The 20812-nt window shown below is 46.8% G+C and overlaps 1 protein-coding gene across 1 annotated transcript in view; it reads left to right on the top strand.

Moving 5' to 3' along the window:
- The first annotated feature begins 2032 nt into the window (after window positions 1-2032).
- The window catches only part of LOC119173000 (uncharacterized), a 166804-nt gene continuing 148024 nt past the window's right edge, over window positions 2033-20812 (top strand). Inside the window, exon 1 of the mRNA XM_037424133.2 lies at window positions 2033-2411. Coding sequence (XP_037280030.2) covers window positions 2167-2411 — 245 coding nt within the window. The 5' untranslated portion in view covers window positions 2033-2166. The remainder of the gene's footprint in view (window positions 2412-20812) is intronic.

The following is a 20812-nucleotide window of genomic DNA, read 5'->3' as shown; positions in this document are numbered from 1 at the left end:
ACCTCTACCTCTGTTCTGTTTGAAAACCGTCCATATTTGAGACAACCCTATTCGCTACGTGTGAGGGGCCTTTCTGAGGAAACCGGTGTGTCAATCGAATATCGTCTGATGGCTCTCGCGGCATGCCCGCCACCATGGCGGTGGCAATTCATAGATTGTGATGTGTCTTTTTTAAAGATTACAAAGCATGCACCCATTGCACATATCCGCGCATACTTCCTAGAACAACAACAAAAGTACACATGCCCTGAGTTCTTTACAGCTTCCTCAAAGTCCAACACTTCTGTTTCATACGCAGCCGTTGGTCCATCCTTTTCAGATACTGGCGTCCTGCATCCTGATGCAAGCATTTTTACAGGAGAAGCCTAGGCAATACTTGCAGCTGTTAAACACATTGCATATATAAAACTACAAAAAGCGGTAATTTACACGGATTCTCCAAGTGTGGTGAAAGCCTTGAAAACACTTAAAAAACGCAAAAACCCCGTTCTTGAGTCTCTTTATTCACGCTTATGCACAGTCTACTCATCCAAACAGCATGTTGTAGTCTGCTGGGCGCCGGGGCACCGTGAAATACAGGGAAACGTTTTGGCAGATCAGCTGGCTGCATCCACCAGTAACGATGCCGCTAATGCATCAATACCAACCCCTGTACTTGACATGAAACCTTTCCTGAAACGAAAGCTCAGAGGTTATTGGTAAAGCATGTTGGATAGACGCACAAGTAATAAACTACATGTTATTAAGCCACAACTTGGTCATTGGCCGCCACTATCAAAATCACGACACACAGAACTAACACTTACAAGGCTAAGAACAGGGCATACATACTCTACACATTCATACATTCTGTCTGCCGGTGATCGACATTTGTGTGCGAGATGTGTAGAACCTCTTACGGTTCTCCACATCCTCGTCCAGTGTAATGAGTTGGACGCCCTAAGAAAAAGCACTTTTTACTGCCCTACCGACAGCAGCTCCCAATACACCCTGGGATGCTTATCGGTAGGGATGCGATTTTTAAAATTCACTCATTGTTTACCTTTTTAAATGATGTGCACAGTTTTCACTGCACATTTCAAGGTGATCTGTAGCAGGACCTGTGGTGACCACATCTCCGCCATAGTTTTGTTATCATGACTTTTCGACATTCACTCTCACTGTACATATTTCACATCACTGTCATGATTTTAATACTTACGTTTTTACCCGCATTAGCGCGAGGATTTTACGGCCCCATTACAGCCAAGCATCATATCATTGTTCATATCTATAGTCTATCGCAATGGCGCTTATTGGCGATCAATTGGCCTTTGCGCCAATAAAAAACCACTCATCATCATCATCATCATCATCATCACATCACATATGCACTGTTTACACAGTCCAGTTGCCCTTAGGGTGGAAGCTCCTTAGGACGTGGGTCATCGAGGAATGAAAGCGTAGAGAGGCCCTCCCAATGCGAGCTGCAGAACAAAAAGCGTGCCGAAAGACACGCTTCCATCCGCCTTTGCGTCTGTGCTTCTCTACATGCATCTGTCCTTCCGTGCTTTCGTCCGTTCGTTCGTTCGTGCTTCCGTCAGTGCATCCATTCATGCATCCGCCCGTCCGTCCCTGCTTCCATTCGTCCGTCCGTTTTTCCGGCTGCCCATACATGCGTCCATGCCTCTCCGTCTGCCCGGATGCCTGCCGTCTGCCCGGACGCAAGAATAGATGGATAGGCGGACGCTTCGCCCCACTCATCATCACTCATTCCTTGAATATGCTGTGAATTTTCGTGACTTGCCGACTCACCGCGCAATATTAGTGTGAGAGCTAATCCACAGCGCAATTTATTTGTAGAGATAACTCATTCAGTTCGTTCGAGGGGTTTGTACAAGTGTTTCTCTGCAACTTTTACTTTTCGCATCATCACTTATGACACATTAAACGTTATAACATGTTTATATCTTCCAGCAGTATTGCTTTATTATCGGTTTCTTGAAGTACATAATTGTCAACTGAATTATTATGCAGGCTTTCGGTGAGTTCTGCCGAAACGTGACGCATGCGACAGGAGTGAGGGCTGCACTCGAGCTGCTACTGCTAAATCGTGCGGGTGTAACCGATTCCAACGAAAGTTTGGACACTGTGCTTGGTACGCTGGCAGCAGTTGACCATGCCCTGATGTCGCGCATCGAGTCCAGCTGGTTGCACTGGGACCTGGTTGCCAGTGCAAAAACACGGCTCAGCCATGAGCTTGGTGTCATTCAGTGGCGCGACAAGGCAGAGAGCAGGGTCATCTGGGGCAACCGCGAGCGCATGGCGGCTGACTTCTTACCCGAACTTGGTGCCGACTTCTTCGCCAACCTGTATGCCCTCCTTGAAAGGTCGCGCATGATTCCTTTCTGGGCACGCTGCTTCATGACCAAGTAAGCTCTGCTGCTGATTGAAGCGCCAAATTCACATAGCGTCCCTTAGGTCTCGATGAAGTGCATAACGCTTTTTACGGTTTGTAAAATAGAATGTATATATATATATATATATATATATATATATATATATATACATATACATATATAAAATAAAGCAGCTGGGGGGATAGCTCTCGTGGTAGCTCAGTGGTAGAGCATCGAACGCGTTATTCGAAGGTCGCAGGTTCGGATCCTGCCCACGGCAAGTTATCTCTTCAACCACTTTTTTTTTCTTCTCATTTACATTACAATTGGCCTAATAACTTCTCCTATACCTTCCTTGGCTTTATTGTCTGGTATATCTCAATAACATTGTGTAAAACACAAAAAACGAGCCCTTAAGTATACACTTGTTTCCCTTATATATATATATATATATATATATATATATATATATATATATATATATATATATATATATATATATATATATATATATATATATATATATATATATATAACGCTATCATGAATGGGCGACGTGGCCTGGCTCATACGCCATGTTTATTCCATTGTTATTTTTTCTTTCTCGACCTGTACGAACCATCGCTTTATACGTCACGTAATTCCTCCTCCCCTTGAAAGAAGGCATGGATTACGAACAAGAAGTACAAAACAAGGAGAAGTTGAAAAGTCGCAAATGTCAAAGTTTATAATTGGTTCTATGCTTCAGGGGAGTTCCGTCAACTTTCAAAGACTTCAGGAGATAGAGCAGCAGTCCGGCTTACGCAGGAGTTTTGGTGGGCGAGGCTGACTGTGGCGTTCTGAAGAAGATAACCGCGTCCTGCACAACTGCACTGACCATGACACGGCTTCAGCAGCTGCGAAGAACCAACGAGGTTGCACGTCCATGTAGAATTTAAAGGTCGGACGTCGTAGGCGCCGAGTTTTCTGTTGTGGTCGCTATATTCTTTGTCGTGGCTGAGACAAAAACATCACTTCCAGCTTGTGTTTGCAAGAACCGAAGTTGATGGTATAATGTCTGTGTACCTGCATTTTGCAAATGGAAGCGTTTCGTATATTTCGTGGTTTTGTGTGGCAGTATCTCCATCGGTAGGATTGTAAATGAAGCCTTGATATCTGGTACAGAAGACATCTTTGACGTTTCCTTCTAGAAATATGGCTCAGATGTTGACTTGGTCTTTCCTTTAGGTGGTGTCGTTTCTGACGACCATCCTTAAGCCGCAAATCTGCTTGTGATGTCATTTTAGTTCGTCGTTGTGCTTGATGTAACTGCCGTTTTTTTCCGGAGTTCTTTGAGCTCTTGATGACATTGCTATTGTTTCGGAGTTAGATGAGGTGGTACTCCTTTAGTAACACGAGCCGGCTTTTTCTTGATAGCTCATGTGAGTAGTAGATAGTTGGTAGTAGTTGGGTTGTCGTGATTTTCGAAAGAAAATGAAGGTGGTGCACTAGAATCGACAGGAAGGTCTTTGGAGGCTCTCCAACGCCGTTCTTAATAGACGCTTCTCGTGCAGGGCAGTGCTTGAGAGTTGATTGTTCCAAGCCTAATGTGTTTGTTGGACTCTCAGGTGGCTGGAAAATTGACGGCGACACTGACAAACGCTTGATTTGGTCGGATTTCGCTTGGCATTGTTTCTCTGTCTGGGCAACCTTGGAGCTTGGCTGTTCTGATGCATGAATATGGACGGAAGACCCTGGGCTTGGCTCAGTATATTCAGAGTTCCCCAGGTCTATACCAACATTACCGAGCGTGTGAGGCATGAGGTGGGCGTTGTGACTAACTGAAGAGCCAAGTGACGGAAAACCAGGTGGCGGGCCAAGTGTACAATGAAGAGCCAGTGGAAGTACAGTGCACTGGATGGTTGGGTAACACGAGTACTATGGTGCAGTAATGATGTAGAGGTCATTTTTTGTGCCATAGCAAAACACGGTGGGAAATTAACTCTTTATGGAAATAGATCTTACTGTCTTTAGGTGAGCGGATGTTTCAATTGATCTTGTCGGAAAAGGAATGGCCAATTCGATTTGGCTATTTCATTGCTTGAAGACACCTGGTGGTTGTGACAACTGAGACCGATTGCCTTCAGATCACGGGTTGTAAGTGAATATTCATCGTAATCTCTAAATCGAATGATCATTTCTTCTTAGATTTTCGCCACGATTCGTCGTTTTCAGATATGTGGGTGAGATAAAATTTAAATGCATTACCGGTAATGTAGTCGGTAAAGTTGGTGACCATCTCCCGTTCCGACCATGATGTAGCGGTATCGTGGAGCTCGAACAAGTCGAACCAGTCCTGTAGAGGTCCATCGTCCGCTGCTCTGGTGTACTTGGGGATGGGAATGTCAGTCGATGGTTCCGTCATGATGCTCGTCGATGTGTACTGCTAGGTGCTGGTTTGGTAGTTTATTTATGGTCAGGGTGTCTTTCGGAGAACTTTGTCGATGATGTGTGACTGATGAAGGGGCTGGCAGGTCCCCATCCTGTCGACTCGTGTGACGCTCTAATGGATGGGCGACGTGGCCTCGTTCATATGCCATGTTTATTCCATTGTTACTTCTTATTTCTCGACCTCTATCAACCATCGCTTCATCCGTCACAAACACACACACACACACACACACACACACACACATATATATATATATATATATATATATATATATATATATATATATATATATATAGTCCAGTAGATCCTCCGTGAGCGGTCACAACGTGGTTTATTTCGACGTTTCGGCCTAGAGTCTGGCCTTCATCAGGGTATATATATATATATATATATATATATATATATATATATATATATATATATATATATATATATATATATATATATATATAGTAATGCGAAACCTGTGAGGTACTACTTAATGCAAACAAGGAAATGCAGATGATTTTCTGTTTCTTGTAACTATCGCAGGAAATAAATTCTTGGCTTTGCGTCATCAAGGCGAGTGATAGAGCAATATTCAACGGCGGTGCAGATGCGATCACCTTCACGCTAAAGAAACGTGGATTGTTCCGGTTGTAAAACCTTGTAATATATTAGCGCAGCCTGCTATTGCGATGGCAATTAGAGGGACACTCTCGGCCACATTTCGCCACAGGCGTAAGCATGGGCGTTGGCGTCCAGTGTTCATGTAATGCACCGCATATGTATACTATTTATATATATAAAAACGCAACGAAGAAAAAAAATATCCAAAAAAAGACTCCAGCGCACGGAATGAAACGTGCGACCTTTGCGTCATGAATGCGAGGCGTTAAGCATTAAGCCACCGAGAGGTACCTCTTTCAACGTTCAAACAGCAAGCTATTCGTATCTACACTTACCCATGTTGATGGGCATCTCGGGGGGGGGGGGGATTTATCGTGTTTTCAGCGTTATCAGCAAGATGGTGCTATGAGCGTGTGGTGGCTCCGATCTATTACGCGTACTGTGGCGCGTACAGAAAATAAGGGGGTGTACGCTGGATCGTGCACCTTTATCTTGCAGTGGGAAGAATCATACGTCTTGGCAAGCATTTGGGTTTCGTCGGGATGATTCTGTGTGGTGTTACCGGGAGCTCAAAGGTCACTGCAATTGTTGCGCAGCCTCTGTTTGCCAAAACAGTGCGCTTTTCAGACAAAGCGAAGTAGAAACTTAGACGCTTATTCGCGTTAATCTGTACGTGTAAGTACGTTTCGTGCATCATTTGTGCGTGAGAAACGCGGAGCACGTTTCTAGATTCTTGCCATTCTTCACGTGACCTTCAAATATGTTGCTATCAACTTCATTTTTTCGCCTTTATGGCAAATATGTTACTTCTCTTGACTCTACCACATCACAAAGAACTCCTTCTGCTGCAGACTTATCTTAGGAGTAAACGGGCTAAAATTTTAAATGCCGAAATTTTCAGCTGCTGTACAGCACTATAGTGGCCGTTGCGTATATAAAAAATGGTAGTGCGAAATTGCCTCATAAAGTATCGAAACTTCCGCACCTATATAACATCAATATAATGCTCATCGACACTCACTGTGCGATGTCTAATTTACCAAGTCATTTAGTTAGCGCGAACAAATTTACACGGCCACAGCAAAGAATGTTAGAGTACCACAGTTGATGTCCGGCAATTTAAATAATAAAAAAACCCCACGAAATTGAACAAGCTGTACTTGACAGCAATGGACGATTGGAATCTGACTTGTAAAGAAGGGGCCTACGAGTTGGTAAAAAAAAGCTTTTGTTCCAGATCGGTACTCCGTGGTGCTTCTCATTGCCCTGCTCTACCATCTGACGAATTTGCTATCTAGAACGCTGTTTGAGATTTGTGGAGGTGTTGGGTATTTACAGACCTGAAACTTTGAAACTGGACAGTTCTCCCCTTGTCTGTGACACCTGAAACGCTGGGCCGAACAACTCTTTTCAGGCATCCTAAGCTGTATTTTGTTCAGGTGTCCAGTGAGACCTTCAAAATTTCAGTAGTACTGAAGAACCAGATGTTGACAATGGGTTGTCATCGTGCACCAATTAGTGTGGCCATTAGGTGGAATGACGCGGATAAGCTCAGTTACGTCAGCTTCTACCTCTCTGAAGTAGCCCATACTTCGTTCCCTAATCATGATTCGTAGTTTTCTGCCTATGCGGCACTCAAGACCGGACACTAACATGTACTCGGACTCTCTGCCATCCTCAAGCATAGACCAGAGCAGTAGCTGCGCACCCGCACTCAACCACGAGGTGAAAACTTCAACACCTACATTGAAGATATAGTTGATTTTTGCCACTGCATTAACACCAAAATGACTGAAGAGGAAAAGATAAAGTATATTGTTACGAGTGACTGTGTTTATATACAGATGAGGTAAAATGGCGTTGTGAAATAGCAGCGTACTTCTGAGACAGGCCTAGAACGCTTCGAAACAACCACGCAGTCCAGGTGCCGCTCCACTACTACTCTTCTTCTTCCGCGCCCCGTAGGCTCGCGCATCTTCGTTTCATTTCCCCCGGCAGCAGACGAAGCTCGCCGAGCGAGTTAAACAGGCCTATGATGGTACTGTTTGAGGCGGGCTAAGTGATCAATTCGCGTAGTGCGCGAACGCTGGTTATTGGCTGTCACTCGGGCGACAATGTAATTCACGTCACTGAGACGAGTGACTATCACAAATGGGCCGAAATGAATTGCTAGAACCTTCCGGTACAATCCTTTTCTGCGAATAGGAGTCCACAGCCACACGTAGTCACCGGGAGAAAACTCTACGGGGATATGCTTGGCATCGGAGCGACTCTTGCTGTGTTCTTGCGAAGACAATGTTCAAAGGCGCGCTAGTTGACGTGCTTCTTCAGCGCGACACAACGTCTGAGCGATGGACAGATCTTCCTGATGCGAGAAAAGTAATAGAGTGTCCAGAAAACTCTGTGGATTTCGTGCGTAAAGCAGAAAGAAAGGCGAATGTCCAGTATTTTCATGTTTGACGGTGTTATACGCGGAAGTAACAAACGGTAAGACGGCGTCCCAGTTCCTGTGGTCAGCATCAACGTACATCAATAGCATTGTCGTGAGAGTTCGATTTGTTGTCTCAATGAGACCGTTATTTGCAGATGGTAAGGGGTGGAGTGGCGATAAGAGGAGCCACAGAGGCGCAAAATTTCTTCAACCACATCGGCCATAAAGTGTCGTCCATGGTCACTGATGACAACACGTGGAGCACCGTGACGCAGTATGACCCGTTGTAACAGAAAAGAAGAAACAGCGGCTGCTGTGGCCGATGTCAGTGCGTCCGTTTCTGTATAACGCGTTAAATAATCCACGCACACTATACCAAATCGGTGATCCGATGGGGTCTTAGGAAGGGGTCCGAGCAAGTCGATGCCGACTTTTTCAGAAGGGGATGTCGGTGGAGGGGTATGCTGCAAATAAGCTGCCGGGGCAGTGGTGAATCGCTTGTGGCGCTGACATATAGCGCAGCTGGTGACGTACTGTTTTGTGGTCTTCCACATTTTCGGCCAGTAGAACCTCTCACGTAGTCAATGTAGCGTACGTGTGAAACCGAGATGACTGGATGTTATGTCATCGTGCGCAGAACGAAGGATGACCTGGCGCAGGCTTTCCGGCACCACTAGAAGCAATGGGAGGCCATCGGCTGAATAGTTTCTCTTATACAGCAAGCCATTTGAAATATTAAAGTGCTTGTCGACGGAGTTATGTGCAGCTTCGAGCAAGGGTTTCAGAGTAGGGTCGCGCTGCTGCTCACGTTTGAAGCTGCTGGTATCTGGGAAGTCGGACGAGACAGAAACTAAATAGTCATCAATGTCATTGTCGTGAGCATTGGTGTGTACTGAATGAAGGTGGGATAAGCAGTCGGCATCTGTGTGACATCGTCCGCTCGTAGAGGTAACAGAAAAGCTGTACTCTTGGAGGCGCAACGCCCAACGAGCCAGCCGGCCGGACGGGTCACGAAGTCCCACAAGCCAGCATAGCGAGTGGTGATCGGTCACTATTGTGAACTCGTGGCCATGTAGATACGGTCGGAACTTCTGAATGGCAAAGACGACTGCTAAGCACTCGAGCTCGGTGACGGTGTAGTTCGTCTCTGCTCGGGTCAGTGTCCGACTGTTATATGCTACGACGTGCTGGCGGCTGTTACTAAGTCGGACCAGCACAGCACCAACACCTAGCCCACTAGCATCAGTATGAAGTTGAATCAAAGCATCAGGATCAAAATGCATTAGGATGGGTCCTGAAGTCAATAAAAACTTCAGCTGTTGAAATGCAGCCTCACATTTGTCATCCCACAAGTACGTTGTGTCTTTATGATAAAGGGACGTCAGTGGGGAGGCAAGTTGTGCGAAGTTCTTAATAAATCGGCGGAAATATGAGCACAGACCCAGAAAACTTCTCAGGTCCTTCACTGTTCGTGGTGGTTCAAAGTTGCGAACCACTGCGGTCTTCAGTGGGTCTGGTCGCACGCCTTCTTTATCCACGAGAAAGCCTAATACGAGGGCTTGACGTTCTCCAAAATGACACTGCTGAGACTTTAAAACAAGGCCAGCTTCGCGTAAGCATTCAAACAAAGGCGACAAGCGGTGGTTATGCTCTTGAAAAGTCTTGCAGTAGATAATCACGTCAATCAAATAGCACATGCAAATTTCCCATTTTAGTCCACAGAGTACTGTATTCATAAATCTCTCGAATGTCGCTTGAGCATTGCACAAACGAAAGGGCATAACGTTGAACTCAAAGAGACCGTCTGGTGTTACGAAGGCCGTCTTCTCTTTATCTGAGGGATGCACAGGAATTTGCCAATACCCAGAACGCAAGTCAACAGAAGCAAAATAGGAGGCAGAATGCAGGCAGTTCACGGCGTCATCCAAACGTGGCAAAGGGTAGACGTCTTTTTTTGTGATGGCATTTTTAGGCGACAATAGTCTACGCAGAATCTCCATGAATTATCCTTTTTTCTCACTAGAATGACAGGAGCTGCCCACGGACTACATGATTCTTGTATGACGCCCTTCTTTAGCATGTCTTCAACTTGCTCAGCGACGACTTTCCTTTCGGAAGGCGATACACGATAGGGCTTCTGGCGTATCGGTGGTGCTTCGCCTGTATAGATGCGGTGTTGCGTATGTGAAGACGGTGGTGGAGTGGTAGACGCCTCGTCTTGGGCAAAGTCAAAGACTGAGGCGTAGGATGCGATCACCTCCTGCAGCAGCAACCGTTTAGTTGATGGAAGTGACTTGTTAATCATACGGTCAATGCTGGCAGAATTGTCGGGGTACGAGTTGGCGTGGGGTTTCTTCACATCCACCGACAGTTTGAGTGACCCTATGGTAGGAGTACTTTGCTCTTGAAAGCTTGCCAATTTAAGTCCTGCAGGCAGATATATGGGCTGCATGGAAACGGTCACAGTCCACAAATCGGCACAACCATCGACGGTGAGCACGAGGCAACGAGGCACAATAACGTTTTTCTTAAGTGCGTTACTGAAGTTTGGCTGGGCTAAACCGTAGTAAGAAACCGCAGAAGAACGCGAAGAGTTTACACGCACAAACATTGCGGTATGTGGGGCCAAGCAGACGTCTTCAGACACGGAAGACACTTCCAAGCAGTCATTAACGGTATCTTTCGTCAATGAAGACGGCAACATGGGACGAAAAATAATCCCACCACTACCTCAATCTAGAGTTGCACCATATTCTCGCAAAAAATCTATACCTAGAATGACGTCGTGGGTTGCTCGTCCAAACACCGTTAGTTCAGCTCGAAACGTTTGATTTCCTGCAGAAAGTAAAACAGAACGAACTCCAACCGGGCTCAACGTTTCTCCCCCTACGCCGAGGAACGTAGCACTCCGATTCCAAGGAAACATTACTTTCGTCCCAAGGCGATTGTTAAAAGACATGCTCATTATGGAAACGGCAGCACCGGTATCAGCTAGGGCAACAGTACTCACATTGTCTACAAAAACACCCTCTTTGTTCTCAACCATTACAACACAAGGATTTCTTGCGGAAGATAATTTTGCGGCCTCGCCCCCATCGGTCGCACCAGTTATATTTCCAGTGGTGGTGGCGTCCCCGAGCGGCGACGTGGAGACGGAGATCGCTGTTGGCGTGCGGGTGGTGGGGTAACGCTGCGGTCGGAGCAAGGTGAGTCAGCACGTGCTGCGTGTTGCTGTTGGAAAGAGCCCTGAAATGGTCGAGTCTCGCCAGCAGGTACATAGGGCATGTACACGTTGAATCGTGGAGCTCGCTGCTGGCGACGGTAGCAGTACCTAGCGATGTGTCCAGGTAGCCCGCAGTTGTAGCAAGTATGGGTGTTGCGTCTAGACGTCCCCGGCGAAGTAAACCTCGTCGGTTGATAAAAGCCGGGTGATGGTGGTCGAGGAGCAAATCGCTGTGACGCAGCTTGCCTGCGTTCCTGGTTTACGAGTGGTCGTTCACTCCTTCGTTCAAACCGATCGGTGTAATTCGGGCGAGGCTCAAAGTAGCTCTGTCACATCGGAGGTACCAGTGGTTCACGGGGCCGTTGGTCGAATGCACATTGATGGCAGACACCAGCGGTGTTCACAGCTTGCAGTTGAGCAAGTTCTTCCTTAACCACTCGTCTTATAAGAGAAGAGATGTCATCCTGCGATGGAAGGTTGACACACGTGGGCACATTCTCAAGACGTCCAAATTTCGGTAGGACTCTCCTCCTCTTTAGCGCTTCAAACGCTCGGCAGTGTCTCCTTAGGTTGGAAGGTGTGTGTAAGTCATCCTTAGTGATAAGGAAATTGTACACGTCTTCCGCGATTCCCTTGAGCACATGACCTACCTTATCTTCGTCACACATGGTCGCACTCACGATTCCGCAAAGCTTCAAGACGACCTCGATGTAGGTGGTGCATGTTTCGCCAGGTAACTGAGCTCTGCGTGAAAGCGTTCGCTCCGCCTGCTTGACCTTAGCTGTTGAGTCACCAAAACACCTCTTCAGCTCGTCCACGAAAATGTCCCATGTGGTCAATGCACTCTCATGGTTGTCGAACCAAAGAGACGCGGTGTCGACGAGAAAAAACACCACGTTTTCGAGCTGCTTAGCAGTGCTCCAGCGGTTGCTGCTACTCACTCTTTGGTAGTGCTTGAGCCAGTCGTCAACATCGTCATCCGGCTGCCCCGAAAAGGTCCTCGGCTGCCGTTCCGTCATGCCGCAGCGATCTTGTCCTGGCGGGTGAGCACGTTGCTTATCAGCAATGAGGTTGTTATGGCCTGCTCCCGCGTACTTCATGTCTGGTAGCTGTGGTGGCAAGCCTGCCAAGCGTCTGCTCCGTCGCAAAATCGGTAGAGCTGGGTCGTCCAGATCGATGTACCCAGCACCTCCACCAAACTGTTACGTGTGAATGTGTTTATTTACAGATGAGGTGAAATGGCGTTGTGAAATAGCAGCGTACTTCTGAGACAGGCCTAGAACGCTTCCACCCAACCACACAGTCCAGGCGCTGCTCCACTACTCTTCGTCTTCTTCCGCGCCCCGTGGGCTCGCACATCTTCGTTTCAATATTATGAATGGCGTAGAGGATGGAGCCTTCCAAATGCTCTGAAAGAAGAACCCTCAGATGGCGAATGAAGTAACAACTCTTTGCCAGAGCTAAGAGGAACAGCGTAAGAAACACCTTTCTCGCGCCGAGATGGCGTATCCAATAGCACGCTTTCGGTGCTGTCTAACAGTTCCTGTGTGGCCCGCTCCGACACATCTCTCGACCCAGTCAAGCAATTTGTTCGAGAAGATGTCGCACGTGCACTGTATTTTTCACAAGCATCCCAGTTGATCTTAACTCATGACGTCCGGCAAGTAATACTGGAGCAAGTGGGGGACATCGCAGTTTTTGCTCCTCAACCGGCACCCGTGACAGCTCCGCTCGCTCCCCCTGGTGCCATTGCTACGCCAAGATAACCCTCTCTGACACTGCCATACGTTCCTAAGATTACCTTATCGTTTTCACCTGTACACTCGGCTGTGAACTACATCTCAGGAACGGCCCTCCGCCATCGCAGCTCCTTTACCATGCTCGGCAATATTTCGCTCCACTGGCGCTCCCTGTTTTCAACCCGTGGCACACCCCTCACAACCAGCCCATTTGCTTCTCATGTGGCTACGCTGGTCACGTAGCATGGTTTTGTCACTGGAGTCCGCAATAATCTCCCGAATCTGTGCGGCCATAAAGGACTGGTCAACAAATTGCATTCCGCTTTGATACTGGTGTTCAGCACTTCGACGCCGCGCCTGCTGCTTTCCCATGCTTGAAGCACCCGGTGGTTTTCATCTCCTGGTCGGCGTTTCCCATTGCCACTCATCCGCCGACGGGGACCTTTCGAAGAGGAATGAAGAAGTGAGACCTTCATTAAAGGAAAGGATGACTCTTGACCACTGTAAGGGATGAGGTGGGAAAGGGACAAGGGACATAAAGGATGAAGAGCAACTTCGTGTCACGCCTTCGCACGGGTCAGGTGACCTCTCCTACACTACTCGAAACAGGTCACTTTGACTACCGTATATCGCGAAAGCTTTCTCTTCTTTATGGTCTGACTTTAATAAATTCCGTAGAGTGGTGATGTTAGCTTGCAGCAGATGGTAAATGTGCCGTCTGCCTTTTTGAGAACGCCGCGCATGTCCAAACAAGGTGTTCTAAATGTGCCCGGCACAGTGTCTGACAATGTGTGCATCGCGTAGAAATATTGTTAATCGACGGTCGGTTAGCTTGCTGCCATTTGTCTAGTACGTGTGGTGTGTATGCAGAGTTTGCCATCACTTTGTTAAAAAAATCTTGTTGACGTGTTAATCTACCTTTGTAATTTAGCATACACGCCGGTGTAGCTTCCAACAGTCTCTTTTTGCTGTGTGATTTCATTTTAGTTCGAATGTAATGCATCAGTGCTCTCCTAAGAGAACCTAGTATCCATATCTGAAAATAGGGATTTTAGTATTTTAAGGTTGGCGTGGAGCTGTTGTGTGGGGAATTGTATATGCGGTCCAACCCACACGCTTGGGCGCCAACCGTATGAGCAGTTGCGTTACCTCCGTCCGTGCCAGTGTGCCCTGGTGTCTAGAAAATCTCAACATTCGTTCCGATGCCTTGAAATCTTTATATATTTTTTTCCAGTGTCGTTTGCTACAGCATCTTCAGTCGTAGGCGCTCTCAGTTCAGTTACTGACTCGTACGAATTTGTAAGGATGCGACAATGAATTCTGTCGCAAGTGATGCCTCCTGATTTGAGGGGACTAGTATTCGCAGCTCCCCATATAGCCAATAACTCTGCGTGCAGAATTGTACTACCGGCAAGCTGACAACTGTGAAAGCCATTGTATTTTGGTGACCACCCACATACCTAGGCCATGCTGGCTCTTTAGTCACTAATTGCAGCCTCAGTTTAACTGTCAATGGTGTTCTGAGGTCTGCTCTGAGCCATTTTTTTCTCAAGTAGTCTTCTGGTTTTAACATCTCGTCTGACGATAGGACGTTGTTTCCTCCGAGTACATAGCGGCACTTCCCATGGTGGAATTGGTAGCAGGTCCTCAGTCATTGGCATCGTGTGGACCCGCTTATCCCATGCCATAACCTGTTTTCCCAGTGGTGTGTGTTTACCAATCGACTTCGAGTTCAAAATTGTGCTTGGCGTATGATGTTTCATATTGGTTGTGTAGGTACTAGATTGAGCAGTTCCTCGTTTTTTGTGTGCTTTGGCAGTCCATTAATTGGTCGGAGATTTGCCCTGTGCAATATTTCAATGTCACTGTGATCCCGCTTGGATTAATCACATACATGTGCCCCGTACTGAATCTGCGCGACTGCCACTGCTTTGGAAAGTATTTGGTATGCAATCTGCCGTGCCCCGCCTTACTTATTTGATATGCAGTAGAACAAGGGCAACATTGCATTCCAGTTGCGTTTAAAAATGCAAAACCAACGTTGCAAGCCATTGCAGCTATCTATTTGTGCCCCAAGATTTCTAATTTGCCAATTTGATTATGTGATGTCTCTTTCGCCTATGTGTAGTATAATCCATTTCCTTGAATTTTTTGGTCGTTTCCCATCTACGCTGAGCCATTCGGTCTTCTCTGGTGACAATTGTAGGCCTAGGTTATCTAAGGTACTGGGAAGACGAGAGTCGATGCGTAATAGGTGTGCTTCGGAGGAAGCTGCCAATCGAATTGGATACATTTGGCTAGGGTACCTTGCTGCCAACTCCTTCAATATGACCTGTTGTTTAACATTATCGAAAGCCTTACGCATATCAACTGCTATAATGTAGTATGGTACCTGTTTGCGAGGCCTGCGGTTCATTACTCTGCGGAGCAAACATAGGCAGCCATGCGTACCCATGTTCGGTTGAAAAGCTTTTTGAGCCGGGTGTTCAATGTAGTGTTGTAATATCGTGTGTAACATTCGTTCAATCGGTTTACAGACGGTTGAGGTTAGGGTATAGGCCGCAGGTTTGCTGGCATTGTGTGGTCTTTGCCCGGCTTTGGTAGGGGGTAGATTAGCGATGGTTTAAGTGACTCTGGTATATCGCCGGACTCCAAGGACTCATTATTAATTGCTAGTAGTTTGTCATGGTCTTCAGTGCTGAGATTTCTAAGCAATTACCAAGTGACTCCATTATGTCCAGAAGCTGATTTCGTTTTGCTCTGTGCCAGAACTGCAATGAATTCCCTCAAATGTAAAGGGCTTGTCAAGATCCGGTTTTCGGCTGTCGATCATTGTTGTAGGCGATGGCCAGGGTGGTGTTTCCGCGGCGTGAGGGAAGAAAGTGTGAATGCCTTGATTTTCCAGCGATGCAGCGTCATCTCGCAAAAAGAGTTTCGTAAGTGGACGCGCACCTTTCTTTCTACCGAGCAGACTCCTCAAAATCCCCCGCAGCCTTTAAAGGCCACGTTCACGTCCAAGCTTCTCGCAGGCATTGTGCCATTCATCGGCTTCTAGGAGTTCTTGGTATTTATTTATCAATTTATATTGCTGTTTAAGAGACATTAAATCTCAATTGCGTTGCCTACTGTGTCGATTTTTTTTGCTTAAACGATTGGCTATTCGCCGAATGTTTACAAGATGGACGTCCATGGGAGTCGTAGTGTCGTCACATGGTATAGTGTCTTTTGCCTCTGGTCGCGCCTCCACGATCATAGCGCTCAATTCCTCAAAATTCGTAAAACAGTCTCCTGTAGCTACTCGAAATTTGTTCCAGTCAAACAGAACCACTTGCCTTTTTTGCCTGATCTTTTTGCGATCCAGCGTAATCAATATAGACAAATGACAGCTTCTTCATGTGGTCGAATATACGTCCTATTGCCTTATAAACGCAGGAGTGGCCAGCTATAAATCAGGTGTCGTGTCCTGCTGCTTGGCGTGTGGCCCTATGTGGTGTATCTGGTTTGTTACACACGTTAAAGCCGACATTTCAATTGCTTCGTTCCGAGCACATCCTCCCGAGTCAGTCTTCACGCAGCCCCAAGATGAATGTTTGGCATTGAAGTCTACGCCCACCACAGGAGGAAAGCTTCAGGCCTGCGCCTGCACTTTACCGAGCCACACGAAAAAACCGTTTTGATCCTTGCTCATCAACGGTCCGAATTAAACGGACACTGCAACCAGTGGCCGCTGACCACGCGGGCAAAGCTTAACGTCCAAAACTTCTCTAAATTCGTTGTTTAGCTTTGGAATTCGCAGTTCTGTAGCAGTACAGTCATTTCTAGCTAATAGAGCGGCTTGTACTTGCGACTGTTCATTTTCTTAACCCTGGTGTAATATAGTAGCCAACTGAAAGGTACGGAACCTCTAATGTTAAACGGTCCTCGTGTATCCTGCAATAATACGACAAGAGATTTAAGTGTTCCTATTTAATTTCTTAATATGGGACCATTCTGTTTGAAACTGCGACAGTTCTATTGAATAATTGTAGGTATTGTAGCCAGCTTTATTCTGCTCTCCTGCGTCGCTTGGGCTCCTCCTGCTTTTGAAAAAATATCTAGAATTCTTTAAAAATAATTTTTATTTGGGTTTGTGTTGTATTCGTTATTGTCTGAAATTCCTCCCGTAGATTATTTTCCAAGCATTGAGTTTCTGTGGACCGTTTTTGGCACAGGATATACATCTGCACATTAGCGGAGTCTTGCGCAATAGTTGCATTGATGTTGAGAGCATCCTGCTCTGCTGGAGCTGCATATTTCCTAGTTGTTGCTGTTTCCTTGAGTTTGCCGGTTTTTTTTCTCAGCTCAATGATCGCCCAACCCGACTCCCTGAACTCGCGCGTTTTGTGTCACTAGCTGGCGGAGTCGGTTCATGTTGGCGCAACGGTGCACCTTTTTGCGTAGATCGTTGATCGGGCAGTAGTCGTGCTAGTATCCCCTTTAGCATCGTTGTCATTTTCTAGTGTTTTTGTTTTTTTCACAAACTTTTGAGTTGCTGTTCATAGTCACTGGATAGTTCAAGTTCTTTCGGCGTGCCTGCCTGAACTACTTAAGACCAGATCACTGCCTTTTGACCCTGCCCATTCTGGCTCATTTTGTTTATGTCATCGGGTACGCGACTGGGGCAGGCAGAGTTCAATGATACATCACTCTCTTTTTGGCAGGTGATGCAGAGGAGTTCATCATCGCATTCACTATCCACGGAGTGCTTCCGTCCACATTGCTTCAGACTTCCTCTGACGGGCAATATTTGATAATATGTCACATTCTATGACCATTATAACAGCCTGTGACCTTGGGTTGGCACGCATGCACCTTAGCGATATCGTAATCAAATACAAGCCAGTGAGGGGGTGATTTCGTGTCAAACGTGAATAGCAGCATGTTAGCCTTCCCTAGTAGGCGCGCACCCATCATTTTTGCCATTTCACATCACAAGTGGTCGAATGGTCTGGCTAGGACGCACTTTGATGACGAGACATATATTTGTCGGAAATAAAGACAACAACAACAACAACAACAACAACAACAACAACAACAACAACAACAACAACAACAACAACAGCAAGAACAACAACAACGCCGCGACTACTTTCGACTCTGAGCCGGCGTCCTTTCAATGCTTACTTCATACGAACGAACTCGGCCACACGTTTTCTCAGCTAATCGCGTAAGCGCCGCAAGTCTTTCCGCGTGTTCGTCATCTCTTACTGTGACCTTTATACTGTTCACAGCAGAGTCGTAGCAAAAAATTGCAAATTTTGCTAGTTCCTAGCTTTGCGCGGTCATTTTCATTGTAGCTTTTATAGCCTGCGTAGGTATGTCAAGCCCATGTACCTTATTACGTGCCCGGATTGAGAGTGCGAAATGAGGTCAGCTCACCCGTTCAAGGCGAAGCTGCTCCGGCTTGACTTTTCTGTTCGGCTTCCACTTGGCGAATATGATCCACTGCGGGCTTATCTTTTCAGCGTCACTGTCTTTGGTGTTGCGAGCCTCGGTTTCATTGTCGTCAGTCTTCCGGGTATCCATATCATTGCCCGATTGCGGCCCCCTTTTCTGCCTGCACTCCGCCACTGTGAGACGCACATCAGCGTTTCCCACATCTGTGCGGCGGTTGTTCAGCGTTCTGTATTTGGCGCTCTTCGTGGGCAGCGTTAGTCGCATTCCAGGGGGGCTGCTGTTCAATTTTGTAGCGCCTCCACTTTTCAACGAGCACTCTACGTTCACGCTGGTGTCCCTCTAGCGCGGCTGGTGCGGTAGTGGTAGCGACATAATGTTAAGCTTACCGGGCTGGCCTCGATGAGGATGCACTCAGCGTTGCCGAGACGTGGTTAGGCTTATGTCCATGCGCCGCCGTTGAAAAAAGAATTGGCCTTGTAGCTCGGAAAGGGAAACTGGAGCTGATGAAAAGCACAGCACACTCACCGGGAGCCTTTACGGTGTCTGTTATCATAGTTTCGCTGCCTTGGAAGGATCTTTGCACGTGAATTGGAAGAAAACATTGAGGAGCCAAGGTGAGATGCGTCCACACACTCTGGCAATCGAGGTGCCCTCTCTCGAAGAGGAAAACTGAAGAGCGCAGTTCCATGGCAAGAACTGTGGTTTCTAAAAAAAGCTGAACACCTAATATATTATCGGCGATTGTCATTGTATTTTATGCCAAAGATATTGTCGTTCATGCGATTGTCGATGCGGCAGCAGAAGTAGCAGTGATTTTTGATTAGCTTCGTCTTCTGCTACGCAATGTCGCCACGCCATTTCTCGCACTTTTGTAAGGTATAGCCAGCGCCGAGCAGAGAGATCCTTTGCCACAATTCACCGTTCGAGTTTTTACAGACGGCATTCTTCGCCACATTACGTCCATCATTCTGCTTCGATGCTCTAAGGCCATGATATTGGAATGGGACTTCCTGTCATCTCATAATGCCGTAATCGAATGAACCCGCGAAAAACTTTCGCTGTCTCTATGCGCTGGCGAAATTGCAGAAGATTCTTCAGCAGCTCAAGTCTAGTGTTGGTGGCCACAGACGATACCGTTACTCCTCTCTCTTTCACTTTTGTTCCCATCTCCTGCGTGACATGTCACGACAGGACGGTTCATTTCGTGCCGTCTAAGCTTCCTACTCACCGTCACCTCCTGTTACTTTCTTTTGCCATCCTTACTGCTAGACGGAGTGTGAGCACACTACATGTTTTCAACATGTTGCCAATCTAGTCAACCTGCACCACGATGAGTGCTTTGATTATGCTGACGACCTTGACCTAAGCTATGTACCTTGTGCCTGACGACTCCGCTCTTCTAAGGATTAATAACGCGGAAATGGACGTTCTTCGTGCGCATACATCATTTGACCTACCGTTTTCTCGGTGTATTGACCTCACCCCAGCTGGTCGTGCTCTTCAACCACTTTCGTATGCCATTCAACCTCCCGTAAGTTCACTAAAGCATCACTTTCATTAAAACCCCTTTCATATTTCGCAAGTGCGCTTCTTGGCACTGCTCGTTTGCCCTACTAATGGCGGCACATGTCGTGATTCACATGGAGACCAGGTCCTAGTTAAACACGCTGGGGCTCGTCTATTATGCGGAGTAATGTCGAGAGAGGTACACCTACATTTTCCAAGTCTTAGTGCAAGAAAACTAAGCTTGAACACTCTGTTTGCACAAAGTGACTAGCCGTCATTATTAGGGCAAACTGCATAGCAGGAAAGCTAACTTCACAATTATGAAAAAGGTCTATGGTCCACCGCATGGACATCGGAGACAACGTGCCATTTCATCTACGGCGACATCATGTGTCAGCAAAGAAGCTCCAAGTCATCGACGAGCACGTAGGAGACATGCTCAAGCATTTCCTTATTATTATTCGTACAGTCTCTGAGCCTTTCTTCCAGTGTTGATGAAAATAAAAGTTTGCACGATTAGCTTTTGTGTTGACTAAGTTCTGACCAAGTCCTTCAGGTGCGGAACTGTAGCAGAGGCAGCTGCTCTGCAGTGACTGCCGCTTGTTCATTGGTGCAAGGTCACCACATATGTTGAGGTACGAGGGGCGAAACAGTGGCGCTTGAGACCATGCCGTGGCCTCAGCTTTTATTCGGGATGCAAGCGTAGAAGGTTTAGCAGCTGCCGCGTCCAGTCAGGCCAGAAGCTCAGCTGTTTCGAAATTCCTCGTGGCTCGCGACGCACGAGTCCCGTAGCTCGCTTCTGTTTCAGATCGGCTAGCTGGCCAAATATAGCGTGGCGCTACAGTATGAAGCGTATGGCAAGTTAGTTTGAGGACATTCTTATACATCTCAGGGTAGCTCAAAAGCGCCTGTGCGCTTTTGAGCTACCCTGGCATATTGAATAAACTGAGCTATGAGTCGCACCTGTTTGTCTTCTCAGTTTTTTTGTTCTTTCGCCTATTTTGTGCACGCTGAAATGTTTCAAAGTATTGTGTGAGGGATTGCATAACTCATAAGTGT

This window comes from Rhipicephalus microplus, chromosome 4 (genome assembly GCF_043290135.1).
Source record: "Rhipicephalus microplus isolate Deutch F79 chromosome 4, USDA_Rmic, whole genome shotgun sequence".
In the NCBI taxonomy this organism is placed as follows: domain Eukaryota; kingdom Metazoa; phylum Arthropoda; class Arachnida; order Ixodida; family Ixodidae; genus Rhipicephalus; species Rhipicephalus microplus.
The sequence above is the reverse complement of the archived record's forward strand: the minus strand, read 5'-3'. Positions and strand labels throughout refer to the sequence as shown.